The 20,697-nt window shown below is 36.4% G+C and overlaps 3 protein-coding genes across 3 annotated transcripts; 2 read left to right on the top strand and 1 right to left on the bottom strand.

Moving 5' to 3' along the window:
• Positions 1–2,430: 2,430 nt before the first annotated feature.
• On the top strand, positions 2,431–7,904 carry LOC118028496 (uncharacterized). Its single transcript, XM_035032090.2, has 9 exons — positions 2,431–2,816; positions 3,234–3,434; positions 3,524–3,646; positions 3,792–3,829; positions 3,938–4,046; positions 4,235–6,484; positions 6,733–6,888; positions 7,140–7,270; positions 7,381–7,904. Exons 1-9 carry the CDS (start codon positions 2,739–2,741, stop codon positions 7,622–7,624), a joined length of 3,330 nt encoding a protein of 1,109 aa, XP_034887981.1. The 5' UTR covers positions 2,431–2,738; the 3' UTR covers positions 7,625–7,904.
• Positions 7,905–8,363: 459 nt separating this feature from the next.
• Positions 8,364–11,487, top strand: LOC118028495 (RNA-binding NOB1-like protein). Its single transcript, XM_035032089.2, has 5 exons — positions 8,364–8,746; positions 8,927–10,043; positions 10,151–10,319; positions 10,900–11,019; positions 11,103–11,487. Exons 1-5 carry the CDS (start codon positions 8,413–8,415, stop codon positions 11,250–11,252), a joined length of 1,890 nt encoding a protein of 629 aa, XP_034887980.1. The 5' UTR covers positions 8,364–8,412; the 3' UTR covers positions 11,253–11,487.
• A 1,797-nt stretch (positions 11,488–13,284) lies between these two features.
• Positions 13,285–18,440, bottom strand: LOC118028494 (probable LRR receptor-like serine/threonine-protein kinase At1g63430). The gene is made up of 13 exons (XM_035032088.2): positions 18,004–18,440; positions 17,529–17,667; positions 17,302–17,373; positions 17,036–17,179; positions 16,793–16,942; positions 16,426–16,542; positions 16,285–16,349; positions 15,443–15,697; positions 15,138–15,343; positions 14,877–15,009; positions 14,629–14,786; positions 13,878–14,093; positions 13,285–13,746 (listed from the first exon to the last, which is right to left on the bottom strand). Exons 1-13 carry the CDS (start codon positions 18,158–18,160, stop codon positions 13,501–13,503), a joined length of 2,058 nt encoding a protein of 685 aa, XP_034887979.1. The 5' UTR covers positions 18,161–18,440; the 3' UTR covers positions 13,285–13,500.
• Positions 18,441–20,697: the final 2,257 nt, after the last annotated feature.

Consider the following 20,697-nt stretch of genomic DNA (forward strand, 5'->3'; position numbering starts at 1 on the left):
TTTATGAGTAAAGAAACTGCTTAGATCCTTATCACAAACACCGACACCAGTTGCAATACTTGGTTTCTTTTTCTTTTTCTTTTTTTTAAAAGGGAAAAACTGTGTGTATGTAAATCTCAGGCGAATTGATAAGGTGCTGATTCACACACTTCCATGCTATCATTGGAGTCAAATCTAGAAGGTGGAGGATATGAGAAAAAAACTTCATATAATTTAATGGAAGAAAATTAATCCCCAGAAAAACCTAATTAACGCTACCATGAAAATGCATCTCATTTTCATCCATTTTTAATCATGGAGGCTCCTTGAATTCCATGATGCTCTTACTGAAATTAAGAAATTTTAATCACGGAGGCTCCTTGAATTCCATGATGCTCTTACTGAAATTAAGAAATCTTTACGGCCTCATTTTGCCAGGCAGAAAGAATAAATATTGATAGTTATTATTAATTAGTGAGTGTGATTGTTTTTTAAAATTATTTTTGTTAAAAAAATATATTAAAATAATAATATTTTTTATTTTAAAATTAACAGACTGTAAAGATTAAAAAAAAACATAAAAATATTAATTTTTTAAAAAACATTTACAAATTTTTAGAAAATGCTGCTGCAAAACGTTACCAGGAAACCTTTTAAAAAACATTTTTATAAAAATCAATCAGAAGCTCAGCATCCCTGCACCTGGTGGCCTACCGAAGGACAATCGGTGGTGGTTTGACAGTGACATGCTCAAAAAATAAGAAGATGGCCGTAATTGAAGGTTACGTTATTCGGAAAACAAAGTTACTCCTCCTATACGCCAAGGAGAAAGTTTTCATTTTTTATTTTTTTAGGGTTTATAAGTCATTTTCTTAAGATTAAAACTAATTATTAAAAAATACTAATTGTAAAACGAACGTTAATTAGTCAGAGTTGACCGTTGGCGTTGCTTCCCACATCGCTCCTCTTTCCACTCTCACTCGGCCGCACCTACACTCCGAATCCAAAGTGGATCAGAAAAAACTGTAAAACAAAATTACTGCAATACCCTTAAACACCGTGGCAATATCAAGGATATCCCACCCACTACTTACGCACCATAAATTTAATGCTCTATTGTTCAAAAACACAAAAAAAAAGAGAAAAGAAATCTATGGCTCCATGAACCTTGGTAATCTTGATTCTTGTCATGTATAAAAATGCCACCAGAACCATGTGATCCTGCTCATGCTTACATGTTATCATGTAGTGGTCCTTGCCATCAGGGGTAGAGAAAAATACCTACGCTATAATGGTCCTAGCTGGGGGGTGTTTATGTCATTCCATACCAGAACAAGATTAATTTAATTTTTGGAAAATTATAAATAGCATGCCGGTCCAAGATGGCCAATCCTTGAGGTAAGATAATGTAGTTAAAAATCAAGGGTTTTTTTTCCCTTTTTGCATTGCGTGTGCTGGCATTAGGACAGTCCATCCCATTGACGATGACACCACCGAATCAATCCAAGAGTTATATCACACCACCTCATTCACACTCAACAAAATACTGTTTTTTAATTTTTTTTTTTTTTTAAGATTTGATGTAATAGTTGTTTTTTAAAATAATTTTTTATCATAAATATATTAAAATAATATTTTTTTTATTTTTTAAAATTAATCTTTGATATCAGTAATTTAAAACGATTTAAAATTATATATAAAAAATAAAATTATAGTAAAAAAAAATTTAAAAATTTTTAAAAAATATTTTTTTTACCCGCAAAGATGATAATGCGCAATGACAATAATGTGAAGTCCACTAGGTGAATTAGGTGAACAATTGACAGTATTAATATTACGTTAGCTGCATTGATCAATAATTCATCAGCAAACGCAAACCCACAGAAGCAAAGTAAGAATGTTAGATTACAAGTCTGAAATCAAAACCATATTTTCATTTTCTCCATGAAAAGGCATCTTTGCTACCGTATTGCGGCAATTACAGCCTATAACTCCCCCTTTTTTACCCATCGACATGTGTTCTCTCCTGCCCTCGATCAGCCCTTTTATTAAAATCTTGCATTAAGTTCTCCTATTATGAAAGACTCTCACGCATTAAAACTAAAGTTTGACCAGCTAAATTTATTTGTTTTTAGTCTTGCCAAATTAAAAACCCCGATGTAATTCCATGCAAGAATTTATTATTAATACTACTACTATTATTATTTTAAGTACAACGACATGCATGTTATTATTTCTTACATTTGAAAAACTTAAAGCTGCTCTGACCATGTGTACTGTTCCCTTGCCCCCAAAACATAGCTTCACCAGCTACGATAATTAATACTGTAATTAATCTATTACAAGAAGCTTCTCTTTCAATTTTTAATTGATTTATTTATTTTTTCTGGCCCTTTAAAGATAAAAAAAAAACAAGTGTCAAGACTTTCTAAAAGACTGTCAGTTCTTACAAAAGAGAGGGATCCTTGAAAGAAAAAGTGAAAACCTCATTCGTAGATCTGCCACCCCTTTCTCTTCCTCTTTATTTGTCTCCCCTGTTTTCCAACTCCACTCTCTCTGCATTTGCTTCTCAACCCGATCTCTTTGGACTCCGTTTCCGTCTCGAATTGGACTCACAAACCAGCACCATTACCCACCTATACACTCACACTGACTGACCGTGACTCTGCATATTATATTATAAATTTTGGTCGCATTGGTGATGTGCCGGCGAGTTTGGCCGGAATCCCGTTGAGTGACCGGATTTTCCGGTGGAGAAAATGTTCAGGTCGGCGAGATGGAGGGGCGAGAAGAACAAGATCAAAACTGTCTTCAAGTTGCAGTTTCATGCAACTCAGGTGCTTCCACTGGCAAACATACGACTTTTGTTTAACTTTGTGCTTGTAGCTGTCTTTTGTTTTTCAATCTCTGACATTTAATATTTTGAATTGAAGTTCATATTTTTACTGTTTCAGTTCTAACTTTATAGATAACTGCTGTTCTGGTGAAATATTTGAGCTTTTTTTTTTAAAAATGAAATCTTGGTGATGGGTTCAGTTCGAGAAAGAAAAATGAGAAATTTGAAAGGTAGAGTCTGCATCAAGAAAAACCTGATAAAGAAACCAGAAAATTTCAACAAGTTGAGCCTTATGTATCTTAGTTCATTCAATGTTGAGTTAATTGGAGAATTTGAGTCCTGAAATATTGCTGTCAAATATGATTGATTAACTGGATAAAGTAAGGATTCTTAATTTGTGGGTGATCTGTGAATGTAGCTGCCGCAACTGAATGTGAATGCATTGGTTGTATCTGTGGTTCCTGGAGATGGGGGGAAGCCAACAGTGAGTTTAGAGAAGGGTATACTCAGACAAGGAAGCTGTCGATGGGACAATCCGGTTCACGAAACAGTGAAATACATTCGTGATGTGAAAACAGGGAAGATCAATGAGAGAATTTACCACTTTGTGGTCTCCACTGTAAGGAATTTTACCAAAAAACTTTACTTTTATTGAGCAACTTCTTATTCAATGTTTGCAATGTGATCGGACTTTTTGGATATTTGTAGGGATCGTCAAAAAATAGTCTGGTAGGGGAGGTTTCAATAGATTTTGCTGATTATGCAGAGGCGACTAAAGCTTCCACAGTTTCTCTTCCTTTCAAGAATTCAAAATCTAATGGGGTATTGCATGTGAGTTCTCTTGTCTCTCTGTCTCGTTTGTTTATAATTCTTAGTTCCCACAAGTGATAAGACCTTCCTTGCCAATAGGATTGATGAGAACTTTCACGTTGTAATTGAAGTTCAGAATTTAACTTCAGTTGTTGGTTTTCAATAGGTTTCAATTCAGAGGCTGCAAGAAAATGTCGAGCAAAGGTAAAGAAGAAATACCACTTGTTATTATTAAATATTTCAAATTTCTTTATTTTTCTTTGAAGGGTTAATGAATTTTGATTTTTCTTTCTTTTCTAAAATGTTTTGCAGTGAGGTGATGGAAGGTGAAGATGCAAATGTAAAATCCCAGAGCAGAACATTGAACACTCTATTAAGCAATAGTAACATAGATGAGGGTATTGATAGTAATTCCAGCGAAGTAAGTTTCAAGTTTAGTGCCAGAAATCATCTCTGTAGTTCTTATGATTTTTAAATTAGAAAGCGCGTCACTAAATTTGGGAAAATTAAATAGCATGCAACTTTTGAACCCCTTTTTAGTTTTCTACTTCTCTAATTTTATAGATGGTTGATGAAAATATGATGGGTGCACTTTTCATTGTTCTACAGGATGGACCACTTATTAATGGTGCCCACACTGCTGATTTAAATGTCAATGACAGAACTTCTAGTGGATCTGACATTACAATGTCAAGTTCTGAAAGTAGCTCTGGGCTCAATACCCCACGAGAACTTGGATTGAGAAACAACATGCTAAATGACCCTATTAGCTTTCTATCGTCTCAAACCCAGACTTCAGCATCTCACCTGTCAAAAGCAAATGCTTCTGCAGCAAACTATGGAGAGCATCGGCAACAGCAATGGGAGTTATCAGCAGATTCTGATCATGGGACAAACAGTACTGATGACTCGACAAACAGTTCTCAAGGCAACCTTACAAGAGAGAGATCTCAACAGGTGTCAGATATGGATATGGAAAAGCTGAAGGCTGAACTCGTTATGTTGTCAAGACAGGCAGATGTGTCAGAGATGGAAATACAAACTCTGCGAAAACAAATTGTAAAAGAGAGCAAAAGGGGGCAGGATCTCTCTAGAGAAATCTTGGGATTAAAAGGGGAGCGAGACATGCTCAAGTCAGAGTTTGAGAAACTCAAGGCATTTCAAAAACGCATGGAGGAGGCAAGAAGCAAAAACAAATCGCAGTTTGAAGGTGGTGATCCATGGGTTCTTCTTGAAGAAGTTCGACAAGAACTAAATTATGAGAAGGACCTAAATTCCAACCTCCGGCTACAGCTGCAGAAAACGCAGGAATCAAATGCTGAGTTGATACTTGCTGTGAAAGACCTTGATGAAATGTTAGAGCAGAAAAGTAAGGGAACATCTGACCTTTCCAACAAAGCAAGATCCTATGAGAATGCTATCTCAAGAAGCGAGACTGATGATGATGAAGAGCAAAAGGCACTGGAAGAACTTGTTAAGGAGCATAAGGATGCTAAAGAAACTTATCTGTTGGAGCAAAAGATTATGGACCTCTGCAGTGAAATAGAAATCTACAGGAGAGATAGAGATGAGCTGGAGATGCAAATGGAGCAGCTTGCACTTGATTATGAGATATTGAAGCAGGAGAACCATGACATGTCATATAAATTAGAACAAAGTCAACTGCAAGAACAGCTGAAGATGCAGTATGAATGCTCCTCTTTGTTTCCCAACATTAATGAACAAGAAGCTCAGATTGAGAGCTTAGAAAATGAACTGAAGATGCAGTCAGAGGAAAACTCTGATTCGTTGGCCACCATAAAGGAACTAGAAACCCATATCAAGAGCTTGGAGGAAGAATTGGAAAAGCAGGCCCAAGAGTTTGAAGCTGATCTGGAGGTTGTAACACGTGCAAGAGTTGAGCAGGAGCAGAGAGCCATTCAAGCAGAGGAAGCCTTGAGAAAGACAAGATTGAAAAATGCTACTGCAGCTGAGAAGCTGCAGGAAGAATTTAGAAGGCTGTCCATGCAAATGGAATCGACTTTTGACGCAAATGAGAAGGTAGCTATGAAAGCGCTTGCAGAATCTAGTGAACTACGTATGCAGAAAGTTCAACTGGAAGAAATGCTTCAGAAAGCTAATGATGAGGTTCAATCAATTACGGATGGTTACGAGTCAAAACTGCATGATCTTTCCAGCCAACTGAATTTGAAAATGCATCAGATAGAACAGATGATGATGGAAATTGAAGATAAATCCAGACTGCTTGAACAGCTAAAGAAGCTGGATGAAGAACGTGGCGGGGCTTTATCCCAGGAAATCCAAGGCTTAAAAGCTGAGCTTGAAATGCTCGCAATAGAAAACAATAACCTTTTGAAGCAAGCAGAACATAAAGAAAGTAAGAGTTTAGAGCTGGAACAAATAAAGACATCAATTAAGCACACTGAAGCACTGGTACAAAAGGGAGATATGGAACGGGATGAACTGGTGGGTACAATTTCTTTGTTGAAGAAGGAAGCGGAGAAGTCGCTGGTGGAGTTAAATAGGATGAGATGTCTCAAGGATGAGAAGGAAGCAGCAATGAATGTCCTGCAATCAGAGGTGGGAATGCTTAAAGTTCAGTGTGATAACTTGAAACATTCTGTGTTTGAGGATGAGTTGGAAAAGGAAAAACTTAGAAAGCAGTTAGTCCAATTAAAGAGTGAGCTGAAGAAGAAAGAAGATGCTTTGAACAGCATGGAGAAGAAAATCAAGGAAAGCAGCAAACGCTCAGCAGTTTCTGAAGGAACAAAGACTAATCTGAGAAACAACAAGTCTGCTCCAGTTCCTTATGGTTCTAAAGAGGTGGCAAATCTGAGGGAGAAAATAAAATTGCTTGAGGTAAATGTTCATTTCAGAGTTTTTCCAGTAAATTTATAGTCTTAACAAGAATATGCAAGGCCAAATTATTAAGTATTGGTGATAACAACGGTCACTGTTGTGTCAAGATGGACAAGCTTGTTTATGATCTTCCCATCGTATTTTTTGGTTTGGCAATTTCAAGTTTACTCTGATTTATGATTTTGTCATTCATTTGGTTCAATTGCGGTTGACTAGAGAATACTCCCTTTCTTGATTTTGTATGACAGGGACAAATTAAGTTAAAGGAGACTGCTTTAGAAGCCTCTGCAAGCTCGTTTGCAGAGAAGGAAAGGGATCTTCAAAACAAAATTGAAGAGTTGGTTAGCAGATTGGAAGAACTCAACCAGAATAGTGCATTTTTCTGCCATAACCAACCTCAAAAGGTTAGCAATTATATGTAAATATAATGTGCATAGGGAATTATATGTTTTTGTGTTCTGTTTGTGTTACTCAAACATCTAGGCATACACGAGTTCTGAACCACGTAAGAGATAGATGAAGTTCCTTTTGTGATGTATGATCTTTTTTTAACCAGTTGTCTATCTAGACGGTACTGCTATATTTTTCTTTTAAATTCATTAAATGTGCACCGTAATACTGTTTCTTAATCTTAAATGTTTATTCTTCAATGCAGTCATCTGAAGACGACATTGGAGTTAATTCAATTGGTGATATAGCTGAAGATTTTGGAAACACGGATGAAAATCCAAGCAGTTCATATGGGACGTGCAAAGAAAATGGGAATTCGAGACTGTTAATCAAGAGGTATGATTTGGAAGAAACAGCAGTTCTATTTGAGTTGGTTCTGTGCTCTAGCCTTGCTCCTAGCCTTCTCTTCTACATTGTGATTGAATTATTTTCCTGTTTCATTCCAGCGATCATTCCACTGCATCAGAGCAAGAACCAAAAGCCTCCTGTATCAATAACACAGACCACAATGCTGATAAGTTGTTGAGTGAACTAGTGACATCGAAGGAGAGAAACAAATCGATGGAAAATGAACTGAAGGAGATGCAAGAGAGATATTCGGAAATAAGTCTCAAGTTTGCGGAGGTAGAAGGAGAAAGACAACAGCTTGTGATGACACTACGGAATCTTAAGAATGCCAGAAAGAGCTAGTATTTTTTCTTGAATATTATCTTATACAGAACCTATATATACTGTGTATAGTTGAGCAGTGGGATGCGCTGCAAGGAGAATGTAGTGTTGTTTTCTTTGGAAGAATGAATAATCAATCTGTACAAAGTAATACGAAAGTTCAAAAGAATCCCGAGTGTAGGGAAGCCATTTTTAATTAGGTGTCCAGATGATTTTGTTCTAGTTTGTAATATTCTGAAAGCTTGTCATGTTGTTGTGACGTTTGTTCATTAATATATTCTTTTCATTGTTCCCTTGGTGATCACTGCTGTTCCTGTTACGCTGGAAGTGCTTGCTTTCTGGTGATGGCTGGGGAGGAGGGTAAATCAATGAAGGGGGAAATAACTAAAAGATTGCAGAGAACTTGTTCCAGTTTCTATTCGTTGTAGAATGTAGAATGAGAAAGCTTAAGCACGTCTGGGCCTAGAACACAGGCCCAAGGGCCTAGTGGACCCAGACCTGTACATTGTACTTGTATTATATTAACTTAAAAAATCCACCACTATTTTTAGGCCTGCTTCTACTCTCTTTTTAGTTTTTATAATTACCAGAAATTTCATTAAATATCACATCCTTAGCTGGAAATAAAATAATAATAATAAAAACAACGAATTAATGGTGTAATTGAAACTTCTATTAGATTAGGGAGCTGATTAAACCATTATAATATTTGAAGAACCAAGATGTAGTTTGCCTTTCTATAAATTCTTGAAAATCTCTCTTACTAGGGTTTATCGCATCCCCTTCTCCCCTCCGTCAGCTCTGTAACCATGGAGAATCCCTCACCAGCACCTCCATCAACTACTCAATGCTGGAGTAACATAGTAAAGAACCAGCAACCATCACCACCACCAGCACCATCACAGCAACAGCAAGACCAGTTGTATGTGGAGAGTTGCAAGTCGACACACGGCATATCAGTGGCGGTTATTGATGCAAACGCCGTCATACAGGGCGGAGAGAAGCTCAACAACTTGGCCGACAAGTTCGTCACCGTCCCTGAAGTCCTCGCCGAGATTCGCGATCCTGTTTCTCGCCATCGACTTGCTTTCATTCCTTTCTCAATTGATTGCAGGGAACCCTCCCCTGATTCCCTCAATAAAGGTAAAAAAAACCCCTTCAATTTTGAAAAGTAGTGGATAGTTTGATCGATTTCTGTTTAGATTGCTTCTGTAATTATTTGCTATTAATTTGCAATGAAAAGGGAAGTAGCTGAATTATAAGAAAATATGTCACGGAGCGAACTTGGGGTTTAGTCTCATGTGTTTTATATGCCTTTGACAGTTATCAAGTTTGCGAGAGCAACTGGAGATTTACAGACCCTATCTGATGTTGATCTTAAACTCATTGCATTGACATATACATTGGAGACACAACTTCACGGGACTAAACATATTAGGGATGCGCCACCCCCTGTCCATACAGTCAATGTGAAGAGGCTGCCTGAAAAGGACATGCCAGGGTGGGGTTCTAATGTTCCTAATTTGGAAGAATGGGAAGCTTTGGAACAAGAAACTGGAGATGGGATAGATCCCAGCTCGAGAATTCTTCCCTTAAAAGACATAAGCTTGAACGTTATGCCTGCTGATGACCAATCCGAAGATGGTTCGATGGGGACTGGAGGGGAAGCAAATTCTGAGAATTTTGAAGATGTTGAACATGGTTCGAGGAAGCCCAGGAGATTTCCACCCAAGAAAAAAGACATAAACCTTGAAGGGAAAAAGATGGTTGCTGGTGGAATTGATGCCTCGCAGGGACAATTTGATGATAATGCTGGTGATTGGATGCCTGCTGTTAGTCGAAGCACTCATAGAAGATATCTTAGAAGAAAAGGTAGACGTGATTTTAATGAAGCATTATTAGAGAAAGATAGCCAGCAAGATCTAGAGAAAAGTATGGATGACAGCACTATTGAGGTAGCTAGTGTCCCAGATCAAGTGGTACATCAAAGTTTGATATCTGAGGAGAGTATGATGACAGAGGTGAAGAACTGTGATGGTGATGTTTCCTTGATTTTAAAACAAATGAGACTGGAAGAAGGTTCACTGGAGGCTGCTCAAGGTGAGAAAGGAGAGAACAGTACTTCTGCAGAGACAGAGATTAACGATTCTAGGGACATGGAAGCTTCCTTAGATCACATTGAAAACATTGATGTTGAGACGAGAAGAGTTGATATTGCCAGTGCAGAATCAGATCACTTGGAGATCTCAAGCCAGATTCACGAAAGTGTTGATGCATCATATTCAGATGATAATGATAGCGAGCAAAGCTGGATGGTCAGATCCTTATCTGAGTCAAGTGTAGCTTGTGTAACTAGTGACTTTGCAATGCAGAATGTACTTCTGCAAATGGGCTTACGACTGCTGGCACCTGGAGGAAATCAAATCCGCCAGCTGCACAGGTATACAATTGTTGTTCATGTTTATATTGGTTTCCCAATTATCTTTGACTTTCTTGACTGGAACATTGTGGTTATATTCCTATCTTTAAAGACATCTACACTTGCAGGTGGATACTGAAATGCCATGCCTGCTATACCGTCACAGCTGAAATTGGGAGGATATTTTGTCCGAAGTGTGGAAATGGCGGCACTTTAAGAAAGGTTGCTGTAACAGTTGGTGAGAATGGAATTGTTTTGGCTGATCGTAGGCCACGGATTACTCTGCGCGGTACAAAAGTAAGTATATTCCTAGGGAAGGAAATTAAGAAATCTATTCAAGCTACCAGCAGAAAATCTTTTATTTTATTTGTGCCTTGGTTTAATTTTAGGGAGATATGTATAATACATTTATGCAGTTGTTTCCATCTTACATTTATTGCTTAGCTTATTCTGTTCTGTGCTTCTGACCATTGGTTTATATTACTTTTTTGTTCTGTGGGTTCTTTTACTTAGCTGACTGTGATCTCTACTTGGGGATGGTTTTCTATGGCCATGCATGGGAGGCGTCTTATCCTTCACATCATGTTGGAAAATCTGTACCATGCTAGCATCCATGCTCCTGCCCCACAACACTGACACACACACACACACACACACACAACATTCTTCTCCAGTGATAGTGCAAGGAGTGTGGATTGATTTTTCATGAACCTTAGAAAGCTTGCATGAGAGCCGCCCATTATGCCTTCTGTTGTTCAGTGTCTGTTGTGTGTGTGTAAGAAGTGCATGGACTGGACATGTTGGATGTTCTTGTTTTCCACTAATTTGTTTGAAGTCCTCCTGCCCATATATGCTTTGACATTTTACCCCCTTGCAGTTTTCACTGCCTTCACCACAAGGTGGGAGGGATGCTATCACTAAGAATCTCATTCTGCGCGAGGATCAGCTACCACAAAAGTTCCTCTACCCTAAGACGAAGAAGAAAGTGAACAAGGAGGTTGGCTTCTTTGTTGTTTGCATATATCTTCTTGCTTGTGTTTAATTAATTCCAGACTAATTTATATAAATCTAACCATGTAGGGAGATGACATCTTCTCGGTTCGGGATGACATCTTTGGCCACCATACTGATAAAAAAACTTCTTTCCGGCCTCCGATAAGGCAAGCATTAGCAGTTTTTAGCGGGAAAAGGAATCCAAATGACAATCACTATGCTCGTCCTAAGCACTGATGCTAGCTTTTGATTGTCTTTTTTTTTTAAAAAAAAATTTAATTTGACTTGGAATTGTTGTCTACTCTGGTTTATTTTATAGTTGCTGCTTGCGAAATGATGATCAACATTTATGTTTGAGTCTGTAGGGAGAAGTTTGTAATTGTCATGTACTGAAAGTTTGTTCTCCGAAAGAGCACGGTTTTGGTAGTTTTGTGCGATTGAAATGATACTCAAGCTGCATTTCTTCCAGCAATTATCTGGTGTATTACTTTCAAGCAATAATCTACTGATGAAATTCGTAACCTGTTTCTTTTAACCATGGATTTTGTACCTGGTTTATTATTACTATAGAAGATAAATTGGGCTAAAAATCCATGTATTTAAATAGTGCCAACATAAAACCAAAGTAGTGGACAGATTGACGGAATAAACTATAATACAAGACAGTGCAGACTAAAGCTAGGAGCATGGTGTAATTTTACGTACAAGTGGCCAACTTCTATCTCTTCCCCTTCGGCTACAGTCACCCTCGATGTAATGGCAACGTAGATTTGATTCGTGATGCAATTGAAAAGCTGGAAGCAAGCGCCCCGCCACCGTTTCTTGCTCACCATACGCCCCAAACTCCGGAGAAACCTGTGACAAATCCAGATGCAATTCCAATATTAACCCTGCGTGACATGCCATTCTCTCCGCGAGCTTTTAAAAGTATATTGCCACAAAGTTCATTGTTGCCCGTGTACCGGAGTTCGGCAAGCTCTGGACCTTAAGAGGAAAGCTCTATCATGCTTGACCTCGTATCAATATATTTCAAGGAAGAAATGCCATAAAGCCACTGCAGATCGGTCATGTACAGATAGTTCATTGATAGGCAAGTTTGTGAGGTTTCCAAGGCGATGAGGATCCATTCTGCAACTCCCGAGCTAGGAAAGATATGATATCTTGAACTTCTCACTGAACCAAAAAAATCTGGGACACTTGTATGGTTATTCCAGCTCAGATCCAAGCAATCCAGCTGCTTCAACTCGACAGAAGGATTTAGGTCACCAGCTATAATATATTCTCATAATTTATATATATATATATATACACACACACACACAAAGTGTTTCAAAACGCCAGATTTTGGAGGTCAAGCATGATAGCACGCCCAATTATGGTATCACATTCTATAGCTTCCCATCTACAACGGTCTTCCTCACCAACCCATGATGACAACCTGTTTTGCTTTCAGAATTGCCTAAAAGACATTGCTTGAATGGTAGAGTCGTTCCTCTCTTGTTCATGCAACTGTTAATGAAAATTGATTTCTTAAAGGGCAAGAAGGTTGGAACCCAAGGTGACCCACGAAGAAGCAAAGAATTAGATAGATTTGCAAGGAACTCTAGGTCTTCAAAGAAATTTATATTGATTAGCTAATAAATTCTTCAGCCTGGTCAATCGAATCTTTCGCCAGGTAAAGTTTCTGTTTAATTTTTTTATTTTTATTTTTATAAATCCTTCATTAAAGACAATTGCCAATATATTTCTTTTATTTCAATGCTTGCTGATGTTTGTCATTTGCTTGATGTCTGTAACGAGGTTTTAAGACAGCAAGATCAAGTGAAACTTGTTTGCCGTGTCTAAAGTTATCATAATCAACCATTTATCTGAGTTGCTGGGAAAATTTAATAAGAATAGTGGAAGGCAAATGCATATCCTTTTCATACCTGGAGTCATTGATGTTAAACAAACAAGCATCCCTGTATTTGCCTCTTATTGTCTCCAATTCTCTGAAAAGGATGCAAAACAATAAGTAGGGCTAGGAGCCATTTCCTAAGGCTCCAGCATCTTATTGCTTAGGAATCTTGCACTAGAGAACATACCATATAAATGGTTTTTCTCTGGGAATTGCTTTTGATCATGCTACATACAGCATGTTACATATTAATATGTGCATTTGTGTATTGAAACATTCCTTCCATAGTCATATCTGACTCATTTTCAGAGTTTTATGAAAATAAATGATAAGCAGAGAACGCAATCAGGTGAAAAGAAAGGGTCGATGCAGTTTGAACTAAAAGTTTGCTATGGTCATAACTTTACTCATCATCCAAGGTATACAACGAGGCTCTTGTCATAAAGGAAGCTCTTTGTTTTTTTAGCACGCACACATTTACAAGGACCTCAGATGAAACTGAAGTGAGAAAAAAGTAAAGGAAAGAAAAGACTATTGCAATTGTATGAATCTGATTTACTGTGTGTTAGCTTCAAGCCTTCAACTCAATTATGATGCCAGCGCAAGCTCTGCCCATGCCAAAGAAGATGCCTTGAGGTCAGCAGATATAGTTGTATCAATTCCGCTCTCTAGAATGGCACTCAACTCCTGCATGGAAGGCTGCTTGGTGGGGTCTGGATGGATGCAAAGGTTTACCACTTCACATATAACTTTGAGGTCTTCGAATCTGAAATGCTTCAACTCGGGATCCACCACATAAGCCATTGCTTCTGGCAGTTCTAGGAAGTCCTTAGCCTACAGAACACAGAAGCTATCAAGTTTTTTTTTTATCACTTATATGGGCAACGATTTTTCCAGATAACTGTTTCTTTGAGATTACCAAGAACGGAAATTTGCAAATGTTTAAACTACAAGAGATTTCTTACCCAATCTACCAAGCGCCCCTTGTCCTTGCAGTATGGAGGTCTTCCACTGATTATTTCCAGTAAAAGAACACCAAAAGCATAAATGTTCCCTTGGACATCAAGATGGCGTCCCTCCAGAGAATGTGGAAGCACACAGATAGCACCTTGGCTGCCTATGGAGCCCGAGTTCTTCTCTGATCTTGCAAGAATACTCTTCCAACTTTCAAAATCAACCAACTGCAGGGACAATCAAAAAGAAATCCGAAGGACCACAATTTTATAGGGGTTTGACATCCATCATAACAAATTGTTACTTGTTACTGGTTTTGAGAACCAAAATTAACTAGAAAGAGAATCAGGAATGACATTTACTAGATATCAGGTTCCAGAAGACAGTTTCAGACACATATTGAAAGATTTTACAAGCTTAAAACAATGATAAGCACCGGAATGAAGAGTGGCTATGGTCACTGATCCTGTTCACAGATTTCCAAGCTACCAGAGCTTCTTTAAGTCTTCCGGTCCTCTCAGATAACAGTACAATGATAGAATGATTATATGATTCTTTTGGGTTACATATGCTAGCAGTGACCATAGCTAAAACAATTTATCTAATCTGAGGCGAATTCAACCTCATGAACAATTCCATTTTTTCTATGATACAAAAAAGGAAGTGCTGACAGACTCAGGAACTCTTTTTTTTTGTATTATGTCAAAAGTGTCAAGTTTTTAACACTTCTTTAGAAGAATAGAGCAAGGCATCAGTGAGTACCTTTGGGGAAAATTCCTCTGTGAGATATACAGAACTGGAATTTAACTCGGATATAGTAAATGGTGGCTCAAGTTCAGTATGAAGGTACTTCAATCCACGAGCAATGCCTGTGACAATTTTCATCCGGCGTGTCCAAGATAATTGGCATCCATCTCCATCTGCATTGATACAGGTTGTTTGATCAACTCTAAGCAAGTATATAACGTCTGAAATATGTTTGATTATCCCAAGCATGAAACTCGACTTACAGTGAAGGTGCTCATATAGGGTCCCATTCGATGCATATTCAATAACTAACATCCTTGTAAACGGAGTGCTCTCTTTACAATAGCCCAGTAACTTTCCTGCATTCTCGTTATTTAATCTTGCCAAATCTGCCACCTAAATTGGATTAACATTTAATAAAGAAAGATCTCAGAAAGGCTATCCCAAAATCCTCAGCTTCTACATTTGTTGTTGTTCAGTGTCAGTTTCAATAGAATTTGCAGTGAGAAGGAACAAGTCTTCACCTCTCTTTGGAAATAGAGTTCAAGATAGCCTGTCCATTGTTGTTCTTTGATGCAGAGAGATATGACTGCAATCTCAGGCCCACCTTTCATGATGCCCTTGTAAACCAAACTGTCTGGAGAAGAGCCAATAATGTTACTGAAGTCTTCACAGGCCACTTCAAGCTCCTGCCTGCTGAATCTAACTACATCTTTCAACATCTCAGAATCTGTGCACAAATATACACAGTAAGATAACACAAATAACTTATTAAAACACTGTTAAACAACACTGAATAAACCAAAGGTCTGGAAATATGGAAGCAAACCTATGTATACAGTCACATTGTCCTTCTGACTCGATAATTTCTTCAAAGGGATTATGAGAGAAGATTTGTTATTGCATCTCTGAAGAGCAGTTAGGAAGGCAATTAGAAAGAGACAGCCCACCATGGTTCCTGTCACTATTTCCAGAGCCAAAAGCCAGGCAGGTTTTGATGCCCTCTGGTGCTGCTTGGATACATCTTCAGCAGGCTGGTGCTTGGGGCTTCTTGTTTGATGAGTTCTGGCATGTGGAGCACGATCTGTACAAGGAGTTAATCAGTCAGTATAATCACCATAATTTATTACTGGCCAAAGGCACGCCTGTTACTACGAAGTTCAGTTGGATGATAGGTTGGTAAATCATATTACACAGCAAAAGGAATACCATCTCCATCCCAATTTAAGCCTAATGTAAGAAATGACAGTTACTAAGGAGAGCATTAGAGCTCATGCATTTGGGTTAGGTCTTCAAAATCTCCCCTCGATTTTTTTTTTTTAAAATTTTAAAAAAGAATAGAATTGTGGAAGATGGGGCCTTTGAGAGGGGCAATATTGTTAAAAAAATCTCTTGAGGATTCGAATGTCACGCAACAAGCTCATTTTGGAGCAGACTGAAAGAGGACGGCAAGACACCAAGCTCATGTCATCCCAATTTTAGCACGGCAAGGTATCTATCATTAACAATTCACATTGAAACAGACAGCCACATGCTCATACTTTGTGTATCCATGGGGATTGCTCTTCATTTCAAAACATTATTGTCCATAGACATGTTGACAACAATACAACAGTCCACAAATACAGCAACGGAAGCCTGAAGGCTGAAAGATAAACATGTCACACGTACCACAAAGAGAAGAAGAACGCTGTCTTGGATCTTTGTTCTGAAGGCAGTTCCCTTGGAAGCTCGTGCTGCATAGCGTATGTTGTGCATGATGTAAGTTTATGTGACATCCAAATGCCAGTAGGAGAAAGGCTAAGAGTGTACCTTGGAAGATACCCCAGGCACTTGGGAATGCTCCCAGTAAAGAAGTTGTATGAGAAATCAGCCACTTTTAATTCAGATGCTCGACACAGGCCAGTTAAGTTTGTGTTTGAAGCATAGCTGAAGCAGGAGTGAATTATATAATTGTAACAAAAAAAGGAGTGAATAATTCAAGTAAAAGATTTAAAGAATCAAAACTGAGTTTCAACTGATCAAAGATGAGTTTACGTCCCATCCTAGTGACTGTTCTCAACTTATACAATCACAAGCATTCTAGCACAACCTACTTAAGTAAGAATAGTATTGATCATTCTACCCGTTAATTTGCAAAATGCACCATAAACTGATGTGCATTCAGAATTGTACTTACATTCCATACACACTAGACGTGAAATCTGAGCCACTGCTAGCAGGAACAGTTCCTTGAAGCCTATTCCTATCCAACCAAAGTTCTTGAAGGTACTTCAAATTGCCAAGTTCAGGAGGCAAGCTTCCTGTTAACCCATTGGACTGAAGGTTTCTATCACAACATAAAATGAGAAAGTAAGAGAGAACTCGATATTGCCAACCATTACAGTCCAATCGTTAAAACCCAATAACAAGATTCTTTTACATTTTCCTGACACTGGTTAGATTTGCAATCTCTGGAGGAAAAGGACCCGTTAATTGATTTGCTCCCAAATCCAAGACCTGGAGGTATTTCAACATTCCCAATTCTTTTGGTATAACCCCAATCAGATTATTACCGTGCAAGACTCTACAAAATATCAAACAAGCACCAAAAGAGTAAAAAGCCTTAAATACAATGCATAAAATAAACTAAAAGCATTTATTTCAGTATGATGAAAAAAGACGAAGGCGACGAAGAAAGAAACATACAGTTGTTGCAAAAATTTGATCCGACCCAATTCTGGGGCAAGAAATCCCCTTAAAGAGTACCCAGTTATGTTTCTGCAAAACCAGAATTCCAACAGAAAAATGGTAAAACTTCATTCAACGATAAAATGCACCTACACATACACCACACATCAGGATCTAACTTCAGGAGAAACTATAACGCATCTAACCCTGAACCAAAAAAAATAAATTGATGGATCATATCTTACATCTTTACAACATGGTCTCGAGCAGAAGAGCAGGAAATGCCAGACCAACCACAAGGATCTGCATCTAAGGCATTCCAATTGGACAAAACCATATGTGGGTCTTCGTATATAGCTTCCTTGAATGCTGTAAGTGCCGAAACTGTCCAGAAGTCCATAAATTCCATTTAGTGAAAAGCACTAGATTCTAGGATTACCAAAAACCAAAATTTATGCACAGTACATTAATTTTAGATCACATAACTTCCAATGCCGCTGATGGTATTAAGTCACAAAGTAAATGTAGAAAGGATAGCAGAAAGAGGCCAAGTTTGAGACTTGAAGTTTTCGCATTGATTGCATAATAACTAACACCACTCAATTCAGCCAATTGACACTAGCTAGCTCAACTCTTGGAACCATAATAATTCAAGTTTATATTCTTTTTATCAGCAAAAACAATGCATTTATAAAAAGAAGTGAAGTGATAAATGCATACCTTCTTCTCTGACAAAGGAGTCACAGGTTACGACAAGAACTAGAGAAACAAAAGAAAGAAGCAGAAGGGAAGCATATGATCTCATCTGTACTCTGCAAGAAATCTCTACTCCTCCCTCTTTGTTGGAAGAAAACAACAAAGACCCAGAAGAACTCATGAACCCAGTGACCAAGAAAGAGCAAAAAAAGGAAAAAAAGAAAAAGAAAAAGATGCAAGTTGATTAGAGATGTGAGTTTTTTTATTAAGAAACTACAAAAGAGAAGAAAGTTAAAGTCTTTGACAAAGTAATGCACTACTAAAATACAGTGAAAGCTTTGTTTAAGGAAACAAATCCTACAACTAGTACTCAGTTTAATAAGATTTGGAAACTGGCCATGATAGCAAAATTACTTCAGCTATGAATGTTTAAAGCTAGACAGAGGAGGCGGACAAAAAAGAAGAAGATCGAAACTTAGATTGAAAGAGAGGTTATGGTTATATTTGTAAATATTAATTTTTAAAGTGTTTTTTATTTAAAATAATATTTTATTTTATTTTTTAAAATTTATTTTGATATAATTATAATAAAAACAATTAAAAAATTAATTTAAAATTTAAAAAAAACTTAAAAATTTTGAAAAACATAATTAGAACACAATATTTTATCTTGTTAACTGTAGATAAATTAAAAGAAACCAAGCGAAAGTTTTGATTTTTTTTTTTATAAAGAGAATGAATGTTGTTTCGTCTTTAAAATTAAAATTAAATGGCGGTCTTTTATTCTGTAATTTTTTATGGGTATTCTCACGGCACTTTTGTTATCTAAATTCCCGGTTGCTGGATAAAAATCCAACGGTTCATAATCAAGAATCGGTAGGTAACGATGGATTGGAGGGGATTTAAATTTAAATTTTCTTAATTTATGAACTGAGCTGTGGGCCCCATTTTATAGAAAATGTTAGTGGAAGTTCTGATGCCATTAGTGTTAATAATTGCATTAGCGGGGTGATTTGTGGAGAGGAATATGATTTCTCGTTCGTCAGAAGATAAATTTGAAGCTTTGGAGAGTTTATTGATGTGTTTTCCTGGAGTTTCTTAAAACCATGGGCTATTAATGATCAACGGCTCTGATGAAGTGAGAACTGGAGAATTTTAGGACTGTTTAGCCTTTTCCGTTTCCGTTTCCGTTTCCATTTCCTTTTCTATTTTCAATGAAAAACTGAAAAGGGTGTGGATTTATTGAAAATGAAAAAAAATTTTTTTAAAATAAAAAAAATTAAATACATTATGTATCATAAAAAGAAAGTAATTAGTAGTATTATATTAGTTATTTTCTGGATCTATCTTAAAAAAAAACAGACAAAAAAAATGAAACTTATGTCATAAAAAATGATAAAAATATTTTTATTAGAATTTTCACTTCTAAATATATATATATATATATATTAAATAAACTCAAAAATTAATTAATAAAATACCATTAATTACCTAATTATTCTATTATTGTCGTAAAATTTACATGAATCCGAACAACTCTTTAACCTATTGTTTATGATGTGGTGGCTACAACGTGTTCTCGAAAAACAGAATTATTGCCATTACGTTTCAAAGGGAAAATTGTTTATAATTCAAATTCTCAAAGCAACTTGCGTGGATCACTCGATTATTATATGTATATATATATATATATATATATAAAGCAACTTGCGTGTTTTTTCAATGTTCCTTGATACGCTGGATTGATATTTTTATCTGTTGCTGTTGAATCCCACCTGCTATTATTAAGTATTACTCTAAAGTTATGAGTTTTTTTTTCAAGTTTTATTGTTAAATTTTTTTGTATATTATTATTGATGGATTGTGTAAAATTTTATATTTTTTTAATTTAATTTTTTAATTCTTTTTTTAACGATTTAGTCATAATTGAAGATTCAATTGATTTTAATTTTTTTTTATAAAAATATGGGACTGAAAAGAAAAAAAAAAAACCTGAAATGAAAAGGATATGAAACATAGATAACAACTATAAATTTTTGTAAAATGTGTACTTTGATCCTTGATTTTTAAAAAGGCATGCAAATTATACAATTTCATAACTCTTAATATTTTTCCAATTAAAATTTTGAAATAAAAGTTTATTTTTATTATTTTTTAAGTTTCTAGTTGAAGAGGGGAGAGAGAGGTCAATGAATCCATGTTAGAGAAAGAGAAAAAAATATCATTGATATCGATTTAAAACACTCAACAAAAAACAATATTTGTATCAAATGATTCAATTTAATGAAAGGAGTTCATATTATAAGTGTTTTACCTTTAAAGTTAATGGAAAAAAATAAATATGAGCTCAGGATTTGATTTTGTTATTTTTTCAGGTTTCTTAATGCAATAAATAAGTTTATCACAGTTCTTACGATGTTTCATAGGTGTTTCATAAGTATATTAGAATTTAGGCCACCAAATCAAATTTAGGATGCGTTGTCTGATTTTTTTTTTTTTTTAAATTTTGGTTGGACAACATGTCGTTTGTCCTTATTAAAAAAATGCTAAGAGTTTTTCTCTTTTATTTTGTTTCGAGAGTATTATTTAAATGATAATTATTTTGTAGCTATGCATTTAAATTTAAAGAGTTTTTCTTATTCATCAATATTTTTTTTTTATTTTTGCATGGAAAAATTAGATAATATTTCTAATATATGTAACCTTGCATGATTTCCC

This window comes from Populus alba, chromosome 3 (assembly GCF_005239225.2).
Source record: "Populus alba chromosome 3, ASM523922v2, whole genome shotgun sequence".
NCBI lineage: Eukaryota > Viridiplantae > Streptophyta > Magnoliopsida > Malpighiales > Salicaceae > Populus > Populus alba.

Coding starts and splice junctions, on each gene's coding strand:
- LOC118028496 (XM_035032090.2), top strand. CDS start 2,739: ATGTTCAGGTCGGCGAGATGGAGGGGCGAGAAGAACAAGATCAAAACT. Junction 3,435..3,523: donor ACCACTTTGTGGTCTCCACT/GTAAGGAATTTT, acceptor GGATATTTGTAG/GGATCGTCAAAAAATAGTCT. Junction 6,485..6,732: donor AGAAAATAAAATTGCTTGAG/GTAAATGTTCAT, acceptor TTTGTATGACAG/GGACAAATTAAGTTAAAGGA.
- LOC118028495 (XM_035032089.2), top strand. CDS start 8,413: ATGGAGAATCCCTCACCAGCACCTCCATCAACTACTCAATGCTGGAGT. Junction 10,044..10,150: donor CAAATCCGCCAGCTGCACAG/GTATACAATTGT, acceptor CTACACTTGCAG/GTGGATACTGAAATGCCATG. Junction 11,020..11,102: donor AGAAGAAAGTGAACAAGGAG/GTTGGCTTCTTT, acceptor CTAACCATGTAG/GGAGATGACATCTTCTCGGT.
- LOC118028494 (XM_035032088.2), bottom strand. CDS start 18,160: ATGAGTTCTTCTGGGTCTTTGTTGTTTTCTTCCAACAAAGAGGGAGGA. Junction 17,180..17,301: donor ATCAAATTTTTGCAACAACT/GTATGTTTCTTT, acceptor GATATTTTGTAG/AGTCTTGCACGGTAATAATC. Junction 13,747..13,877: donor AGGGGCGCTTGGTAGATTGG/GTAAGAAATCTC, acceptor TGTGTTCTGTAG/GCTAAGGACTTCCTAGAACT.